Source organism: Hydractinia symbiolongicarpus, chromosome 5, assembly GCF_029227915.1.
Source record: "Hydractinia symbiolongicarpus strain clone_291-10 chromosome 5, HSymV2.1, whole genome shotgun sequence".
NCBI lineage: Eukaryota > Metazoa > Cnidaria > Hydrozoa > Anthoathecata > Hydractiniidae > Hydractinia > Hydractinia symbiolongicarpus.
Window position 1 is genome coordinate 15239118 of NC_079879.1, and position 10433 is coordinate 15249550.

At 31.7% G+C, this 10433-nt stretch overlaps 1 protein-coding gene across 1 annotated transcript; it reads left to right on the forward strand.

The window, feature by feature from the left end:
- The first annotated feature begins 834 nt into the window (after positions 1 to 834).
- On the forward strand, positions 835 to 10433 carry LOC130644963 (uncharacterized). The gene is made up of 5 exons (XM_057450765.1): positions 835 to 1008; positions 7277 to 7420; positions 7513 to 7627; positions 7922 to 8105; positions 10281 to 10433. Exons 1-5 carry the CDS (start codon positions 903 to 905, stop codon positions 10335 to 10337), a joined length of 606 nt encoding a protein of 201 aa, XP_057306748.1. The 5' UTR covers positions 835 to 902; the 3' UTR covers positions 10338 to 10433.

A 10433-nucleotide genomic window follows, 5' to 3' on the forward strand; every position in this document is an offset into this window, starting at 1 on the left:
GTTCTGCCTTATGATTTTCAGTTTTTTGCTGCTGATATCAGCATATTTTAGCACTCGAGTGCCACACCTCCGCATATAGGAGTTAATTATCTTTACCTGGAAATAAATCAAAATAAAATAAAATGATCTACCAACTATCTAGTTAAACTTTTTAAAACACAAGATAACACAAAATACTTTGTTGTTTTTATATAAAAACCTATGGGAGTGCGGTGAAAAGAGAGATTCGTCTTATTATTATAAGAAGAAAAAATTAACTTGATTGTAAATATTCCAATTCCCTTTTTTCTGTTTTTCTTACTACGCGCTACGCACGCATTTGTTTAAGGGCCCTAAAGCGCATCTGGCTAAGCCCACGGTGCGTGCGTCCAAAAAAAATTAAAAAGAGAATGGGGCAATGACTGCCTTTCCGTTAATTCCAGTGTGTTTGCGGCGGCCATATTTATTTTCTTGTTCTGTCTGGATTCCTCCACCGTTATTATATAAAACTCTGCGAACGAGTTCACTTTCAAAATTATGAATAGCCAAAAACGCGAAAAAAGATTCCCGTCTATTCACTTTTTTGAAAATGTGACTAGCCAAGAAAAAAATAGTTATTAGCTTATTAACTTTTTTAAAATTATGAATAGACAAGAGCAATGGCACTAATGGGCTTCTGTAATGAAGGCAATTAGTTAATGTGATGTTTTTGCTTCGTTTTCTAGTTAAAATGACCCGCGCTAATATTTTCTAACCAAGGTAATTAGAGTCCAAACTTCCAATTCCGAGTGCGAAACTTTTTTAAAAAGTCAACTTTGTTTGTAAAAGTCCTTGATTGGCTATAAACGTGTAACATTGACAAAAACATGAAAGCGCGCAAAACATTAAAAATCGAGGTTTGCACAGCGGGTGCTACATGTTAGATGTCCTGTGAACCTGTAAACAAAGCTAGAAAGATGACTGATACTACAAATGGCAGTCATTTGACAATTAAAACAGATAAAAGTATTGAAGAACTTAAAACAGCAGGTAGTTAGCCTTTTTTTATTTTGATACCATAGCAACTCTATCTCTCTATCAAGTAGATTATTTCATCACTTCCAGGCAGAGGATAAACGCATAATTTGACTACGGTAGCTAGGCAATAACTTTATGACTTATCTTCTTTTCCTTTCTTGCATAAGGTACGAAAATTAGAATCAGACTGTTTGTTTTATTTTAACTGCCATCCTGGACAAAAATATGGTCACAAATATAGCTATGTGATAGTTGTATTCTCTAGCTCGTCCAGCACCACAAAATAATCTTTGTCAGACTCCAATTTAATAACACTCTCCTCCAGTGACACCTATCCTAGTCTCGTAAAGCGTATGTCTCAAACAACTTCTCGAAATTCTTTACAAATGTTTGTTGTTTTCTTTCTCTTTTTTATAACTTTTTAATAACTTTTCGTTGTTTTCTTTCTCTCTTTTTCTCACAACTTTTTGTTGTTTCCTTTCTCTCTTTTTTAACTTTTTATTGTTTCCTTTCTCTCTCTTTTTTACAACTTCTCATTGTTTAATTTCTCTCTTTAACTTCTTGTTGGTTCTTTTCTCTCTTTTTCGAAACTAGTCCTGTAAAATTGCCCTTATCTCATGAGTACGCACACACCACAAAACGAAGTCTAAAGAAATCTTTAGTTGTTTTTTCAAGGCAATCTTGTCAGCTTAGAGAGGCCAATTTGATGTGAAATTCCTAATTTATATGCCATTGGTAACAGGCTAGGCTCAGTGGCCTGGCTAATTGAGGCAATACCCAATGTGGGTAAACAACATGCACCAATTTTGAAGCTCAATATAGTGTTTTTATATTTTAGTTCACTCAACCAGCTAGCAACCCAACTGGAAACTGCAATTAACATGAGATAAACTATGTTTAGCTCCATATAAATTTTAAACCAGTGCAAACATTCAATCATTATTTATGGTTCTTATGTTTTTTCTCTCAGGCACCATCATTCTGCTTTTCTTGTTTGAATTGTACTCAGAAATTAAAAAAAAACACTTTGAATTATCATGCGCTAAGTTAGCAAAAGTAAGGTTTTATCCCGGGACGAGATCTCTCATCCTGGTATGAAATTATGCTGTTTTCATTCCGGGATGAGGCTAACATGTAAATGTGCTCTAGGAACAGTAAAAAGTTTTTGTCCTATCTTTAAGTCATATGGGGATATTTAGCATCAAAGTTGCTAAAAATAATGTTAATGTTTTATGTAGAGCATGCAGTTTTAAACTATTGGTAGCAGGCGAGGTTTTCCATATGTTTCCGTTTCTAGGGACTCAGGACTACATTGATCCCCATTAGTTTCGGTGTAAAAATTTTCTGACAGAATTTCAAAATTTCAGATCTAAAAAAAAATTATAAAACAGGAAAAAAGGAAACAAAACAGGAGCAAACAAACTTGTAATTGTTATATAAAATCTTTTCTTTTTAAATAAAAACAAAGAAAGTTACAAATGACTGGTTAATAATAAAAAATAACAAATATGGTTAATAACCCAGGGAGCGAATTAAGTGTAAATAAATCAACAAATTTTTTTGCACAACAAAAAAATTCCAACTCCGGTGACAAGTTTGTTGATTTCGCGATCTGATTCGCGATGTGATCTTTTTTAATGCTTTTGCCATAAGTTTAATGGTGTAATCACTACCTCAAAATTGACGCTACGCTCTCTTTTTTATTCATGTAGCTGAACAAACACGCTTCTTCCTGTCATCGCCAAATTGCTACCATATTTATATTTGTTTGGAACTGTATCGCCGGTAGGCAAATTGCGAAAACATATCCGAAAAATATACAAGAGAGCATGTAAGATATCCTGTTGTGATAATCAAAACAATATGGTGTCACTGACAGTGTGCGTTGCAATTCTTTTACATCCATGATATAGACTCCTGTAAAAATATGAAAAACTTATAATTTTAAATTTACGATTTTTTATTTAAAGAGCATCTTGAGATCGCTAGTCCATAAAAACTGATTGTGATTCGTGATCCCTTAATTCGATTGTTGTAACAAATCAAAATGAACAACAAAAGTAAACGTTTTTTGTATTAAACTTAACAGATTTTTTCCCTTTTATTTCACATTTGAATGCTGCCATCATCTTATGACACCATTTCTATCAATTTAAAATACCTTAAGGGTACAAATTTTCACAATTATGTACTTAATTTCGCGGGTGGGGAAAGTGGTATATTTTGCAGATCGATATTCTCAAAAAAATTTGCGGATGAGGTTTTGAATTAGGTTTTTCGTTATTTTTAATCCTTGAATAACGGGTGAGAAACAGAATAATATAAGGTGTTTAATATTTTCGAAGTTTTATTTTAAAACAGGTGCCGCATTCAAAGAAAACAAACTCATCTTTAAATTTGCCTGGAAGAAGTTAGTTTGCTTGTTATTGGCCAATGTTAATCAATTTAGTTCGTGCAAATAGTCGCCAAGTATTGTGCAGATGTAGCTAAATTTATAAAAATTACTTATTATATTTTAAATTCCAGACAAAAAGGATTGTGAGAACGACTGAAAAATTAAGGTGCAGTAGCTAACAAAAACTACGAACGCAGTCTTCATAAAAGAGTTCAGGTGTGAGTAAGGAAAAAAATAGTTTTTTTTTGCAATTTTTTTTTTAACTTCTTTTATAAAAAAAAGTGAACTTTTTAATTGTGAAAATATTGAATTTCCGCGCCCAAAGGCGTAGGAAATTCTTTAAAACCGTCGTTTTTTTCTTTCGGAGCATTTTTTGAGAAAAAATCGACCCTGGGATTTCACATTCCTCCGTCACAGATGTAAACTTCGTACCCAAGCTCCTTAACTACTGGGAAGTCTCGTATTCACGTTTCAGGCCAAAATTGGTATTTGTTTTCTACAAAATTTGGCACAGTTAACAAAAAAAGTATGCTTAACATGATGGTGACATCAAAATTTTGATTTCTTGTTACCTAAATGTCATTCTAGGCCAAAATTGGTCCAAAAATTAAAACTACTTTATTTTTGACAAATTTGGGCACAATTAACAAAAAAGTATGTTGAACATGATGGTGACATCAAAATTTTGGTTTTTTGCCACCTTAAATGTCATTTTAGGCCAAAATTGGTCCAAATATTAAAACTACTTCATTTTCAACAAAAATTGGCAAAGTTAACAAAAAAAGTATGCTGAACATAATGGTGACATTAAAATTTTGATTTTTGTTACCTAAATGTCATTTTAGGCCAAAATTGGTCCAAAAATTAAAACCACTTCATTTTCAGCTAAATCTGGCACAGTTAACAAATAAAGTATGCTGAAAATGATGATGGTACAAAAGTTTGATTTTTTGTCACCTAAATGTCATTTCAGGCCAAAATTTATCCAAAAATTAAAACTGTTTATTTTCGACAAAAATTGACACAGTTAATAAAATAAGTATGCTGAAAATGATGGTCACATCAAAATTTCTTGTCAACTAATGCCGTTTAAGACCATAAACGTTTCAATCGCAAGACTTTCAACCATGAATGATAGGCTATATTTTTTGTTAGCAATTTCTTTTAAAATGTGAGTTTATTATGACACGTTTCGTTTTGTTTGCGTTTGTTGTAAGATATAATGTCACTGGTGTGCTTTATCTTCAGAGGTTTATGCACCAAACCTCTTCGAATGTTTGGCACAATAATACAACGAATTAGCAGGTTTTCATAGATATTTTGGTAACGCGCGGAAATTCTTAGAGCCCCCAGGGCTTCTTGTTTTTTTATAAAATAGGATAAAAATGCGACTTTTTTCCAACAACACAATCCTCATCATTTGTCTTCCAGCTGAATGTGCTAAAAAGGTCAAATATAATTGTAAATGTTTGTGTTTATCACTTTGGAAATGAACTGTGATATTAGCATATTTTGTAACAATAACGTAATCACAACCAACTTTGTAAAAAACGATACCATTGAATTTCTTGTATCGCTTTTCTTTTGTTTGTTTTTATTTGATCAATTAAAAATCACTTGTTTCACTTTGACTTTCATTTATGCTTTTTTGAGAAAAAGTTTCATTCTACAAGCGAGCAACACTAACAATATCAAGCTATATAAAATATTCAAAAATGTCTTCTTAGCGTCATAAAACCTTTGCTCCTTCAAAAAAAAAAAAAAAATGTGTTTTAACTCTCCGGGCAAGTGAAGATTGAAAATAAAAAATAATCCGCTAATTGAACAAAAGTGTAAGTCAAAGAAAATAATGGATGTTTTATCCAACAATAGCGAATACGACTCAGACAATTCTGTTATCATATCATTTTTTTTTAATCTCTATTCCATCAGATTTTGTAACATATTATATTTTTCCTTTTAGTTTATTTTTCACTTTGCACATCTCTCTTCTTGTGAATATGTTTTAAGTGCGAATATGAGCAGACACGCGCGTTATACAGAAGTTGTTAAAAACATCCGTAGTGACCATTTAACTATACTAAAGTGATGATATTTTTAAAAATATTTAAAGCTCTTTTTCCCAATGTTCATTTTTTGTGTTAGTACTGCTAGCCTTTTCATCTTCATATACAAAACTATAAAAGGTACAAGGTGGAGGGTGAGCGGCTTTTAAAGATAGATGTTATATCTAAGAACAATTTTAAATTTATTTCATAAGTGTGAACAGATCTCGAGTTATGACGTATTTTTTAGCAAATTAAGGTTTGTAATTCAATAAAAAAAGTTAATTGAAGATATCTTCAAAACGAAAAATAATTACACTATAATTTTCAGATCGTTTTTAGACCAATGTGTTGTGATTACAAAACAGTGAACACCAATCATGAAAAACTAAAAGTTTTGTAAATGGAGATGCATTTAGTAAAGGAGGGGTCATTTTTTAGCGTCTTTAAACGTCTTCAATTTTATTTCGTTTCCAATAATTTTTATATCATCTTTTAGGCAATTTTATAAACTTTCAGAAAATATACAATAATATTACAACTTCCATGTAATTTTAATAGAAGCTATTTTAAAACATCACACTCTTTCCCTTCTCACACCTTAACCAAATAAAAAAAATAGTTTGTCGTCACACAGACTGAAAATGTTAACAAAAATACATATTTGGATTTCTATTTCAACCTCATGCTTGTTTCGAGAAATCTTCTAAAGGATCATTCTAAAAAAACGTTTCTTCCTTCACATGAAACATGTCACATTTGTCTTATAATTACAGGCTTTAATCTTAGATGCTTTCTGAAAATCATGCTCTTTTTTAGCGATAAGTGATCTCAAATAAACAAAACTTTAGCATACAGAAATGAAACAAAAGAGTCATTCAGCAAACCGCAACATAAACTGTGCAAACATCAATGGCTCGACTTGAAATTTGACGTTTTCTTAAACATCTTTTGCGCCATGGCCATAACGGTGTTACAACTGCACATGTATATTATGTTTTACGCCATCAACACATATTTTAAATGTTTTCCACTTTCTCACAAAAATGCAGAAGTTTTATAGAAATTTAAATACAATTTAAATGGAAGATTTGTGAGTTGTATCTCCTGTTCTTTTATACCTCCATGGATAGAAATTTAAAATTTTACATGTGTAGTTCGAAAATTTACAAAAAAAGAAAACAATAATCCTCATCGTTATAAAAACACAAAAAGGACAGCTGGGTGGCTAAAGAACTGTGGAGCAACTATGTACTAAAATTATCGCCTCGTAAACTCTTCAAAAAATGTTCTCAAAACAGTACATTGCAAAAAAAACCTGTTTGTTATTTGCAAGAGCTAAAAAATATAATTTTCAAGATTTGAAAAAAGGTGTTCAAAAGTTGAAAAATACAAAAATTACAAACATAGATTTTTTGACTTTCTTAGGGAATAAACTTTAAATTCTTCAAAACTTTGTATTGCTAAGAATCGCCATTTTAGATTATTGAATACACTGACCGACGAAAAATAGCATTTTTTGTTCCACAACGAAAATAACGTTTAAGCAATTGAAATTCTGAAATGAGGCTAAAGGATGCTCATGAAAAGTACTTTTTCAGGCTCAAAATATGCTTAGGTTATGCTTATGGCAAAAATATTTATTGGAATATGCCCATGAAAGACACATGATCAGGTTCAAAATAGAGCTAGCCTGTGTTGTGGTCCACTCGCCTGTGTCTGGCATGTTGCGTTTTCTTGAGGAAAATTGTTGTCATGGGTATTGCGCATTGTTGGAATGTGTGGTTATGATTCTTTAATGTATCTCCACCTTCATGATATAATAATATTTCTTTTTTAGTTAAAGCAGCCCATAATATTGTAAACACAAGCAGACAAAATAAGTCCAAATACAATGACATTAGTGATGATAACACTGTGTTAAAGTTTAAGAAGTTATCAGAAAATGCAACAACTCCTATTCGAGGATCTCAAAATGCTGCAGGTTTGTTTACTGCTTGTCTATAGCTAGTTTTACTTGTTATTGTTTCACAATTCTTTTTTCTTAAATTAAGACTTTATTAATTTATTTTAAAGGTTTTGATTTATGCAGTGCTGAAAACAAAGTAATTGCTGCAAATGGTCACGGCATAGTTAAAACTGACATAGCAGTTATGTTACCCAAAGGCACATATGGTAGAGTTGCACCCAGGTACAGACACTATATAAGTTGGTGTAGTACTTCCGATATTTGTGAATATTTTTATTACTACAATATTTAATTAAAAAATTTATAAATAACAGCATTGTGGAATAAGTGAAAAGTTCTATCTGACCTGTCAGTAAGTTTGTTTATAAACCTTAGGATATAAGTGTAAAGGTTTTCATTTCATTAGTTATTTGGCTAATTGTTTTGATAAGATTATTTATGTGCATTTAAACTTTTATTTTGGATCCATTGGAAGCTTAATGTAAATATTTATTATCTGTAATCTTATGACCTAAGGTCTGGATTGGCAGTGAAGAATTTTGTTGACGTTGGTGCTGGTGTGGTTGATTACGACTACCGTGGTAATGTTGGTGTTGTTCTCTTTAACCATCTGCACAAGGACTTTGAAGTTACCAAGGGAATGAGAGTGGCACAGTTTATTGTCGAAAAAATATGCATGCCAAAACTTGTACAAGTTGAGGTAAATTTGTAATGTTCAGTAATGTGGCTTAAACCAGGAATTTTTAACCTATTTTCTTTAGAAGAATGAAAAGTTTGTATAAAATGTTTTATTAAAAAATAACACTCTTGTGCCATGAACAAATCATTAGCCTAAGTCACACGACCAAATTAATTAATAAGTCTGATTAATTAATTAATCTAAATCTAATAAATCTGAAATTAATTAATCTGTGTGACTTCAGCGAACTATTTCTTCATTCAATTCAGTAGAAAATTCAGATTAGTTACTTCATGTAATGAATCTTTTTGATTCATTACATGGATTCAACAGATAAAGATTAATTATTTGAAAACTCCCATGATCACACTACAGATTAATTAAGCTGGATTAATTAATTAATTATTTAATTCCGTGTGACTGCTATAGGTAATTGTCGTCAATACTCAATGATATTAAGGTGCGAGTGCAGAAATTATCATTTTTCGTAAATTAAAAAAGGCGTAACTTTGATGAGCTGTTTCTCAGTTGTTTTTCATAGTCTGATAAAAAGTGAACCACCGCTGCTCAGCAAATTTTGTGTTCTTTTTTTTGGTTGTAAACATAATGGCTCACACGTAGCTGTTGAGACGTAAGAGGCCTGTGATCAATACATGGTTTTCACAGAAAATCAGGTGGGGCAGCACATTGACACGTTTCTGAAAGGCATTTTTTGGCTTATGAGAACTGTATCAATATAACTTTCAAAATCACGTTTTCCTTAACATCCAGGAGAGCTTTACTTCAACGTAATGTGCTAAAAACCACCTCAAAAATTTCTTTGACTCAAAGTTTTGTGTGAATAACATGGTTTATAGATCAGGTACTACATTAAGGGAGACATAGTTTGTAGCATTCACTCTATGGCTTATTACGAATAATAATTATATATACGTATCTAGTGCATACATGTTGCCCCAAACTCTTTTCTTAGCCATATGACAAAGTTTCAGCTATAAGCTGCTGAAGCTTAGTCCGCAAGTTTAGAAAGTGCAGTGTCTAATAAATGTTAAATCGTAAGCCAATCAAAAGCCGAGAACAACAATGAAATCAAAAAAATATGGTAGCTGCATAATGTGTTTTCTCGCAGCCACTTAAAAGTCGATTTGAGACATGGCAAGACAAACAAGTATATATATAACTAGCTGCCTTTTCTTGACATTGGATAAAGATCGTCCAATGAGCCAACAAACATATTATTTCTATGTTTTATCAGTTCTATTGAATGTTTTGATCTGTAAAATACAAGAGGTAAATATATTTTTAGATCAGTTCAGTTCACTATCCTCCAGACATGGCATTTTTGTGGTCTTTAAACGAAAGTGATGAATGCATTAAACACTTTCCCCTACAATTTAAAGAATATCAATTATCCTCACATAGCTATATACATATCATATACTCATTATTACCTGACTGTGTTGTAGATGCAAGATAATTATGTTTTATTTAGCCCTGTCCAAGATTTGAACCTGGATCTCTCATTTGCATGAGTGCATAGCCATTAGACCAACAGGGTATAAATATGCAAAACTATACAGATGTGTATTATATATGCTTAGGGATTTACACATAGCCTACTTAACTTTTTTTGTAGATATCAAAATTCAATTTTTTATTTTACAAAATAGACTGCTAAAGTTTAACTTTCTACAGATATTTGAAAAGTTTTTCTCACGAAAAGTTTCTCTGAATGGAATACGTACCCTGATCAATTAATTTCATATGACAGAAACCTTTAAACCTCAAGTTCCTGAAAGTTTTTTGTATTTTACAGTAACTGATCAATCCCTAAGTAGTACTTTATAAAAGCATCTATCTGGCATCACAAAAGTCCGGATGCATACAATGTTAAAAGTAAGGAAAAAAAGAGAAGAAGGGGTTAACACGGTGATACATCCATTTCTTCTTTCCCAGAACAATAATACTATTTTTATCCATTGGCAGCTTGTTTTGAAATTCTTGCGTTAGCCATAGTAATTTCACAGACCAGAATTTAACAGCAGAATATTGCGCGTTGCCCCACGAATGTTTCAAACATAAAATGCAGACCGACTCGCACCTTAATATATCATCGAGTAGCCTAATTCTTGTAAATTTGATTAAAATTTGCCTTTTTTGTTTCCAGTTTAAGGTTTTTATAAAACTCTTTTCTAGGAATTAACCGAAACTGAAAGAGGAGAAAATGGATATGGATCAACGGGACTACACTAATGTAACATAGGGACAAAACTTCCCTGTACATAGCTAATATTTTATTTATACACCACGGCGGTTTTTCATTTTGTTAAAAAATATTTACTATTATCA

Bases quoted from the DNA above. Each gene is read 5' to 3' on its own strand.
- LOC130644963 (XM_057450765.1), top strand. From the start codon at position 903: ATGTCCTGTGAACCTGTAAACAAAGCTAGAAAGATGACTGATACTACA. The intron at 1,009-7,276 runs GTAGTTAGCCTT...TTTCTTTTTTAG, and splicing joins TGAAGAACTTAAAACAGCAG to TTAAAGCAGCCCATAATATT. The intron at 8,106-10,280 runs GTAAATTTGTAA...ACTCTTTTCTAG, and splicing joins CAAAACTTGTACAAGTTGAG to GAATTAACCGAAACTGAAAG.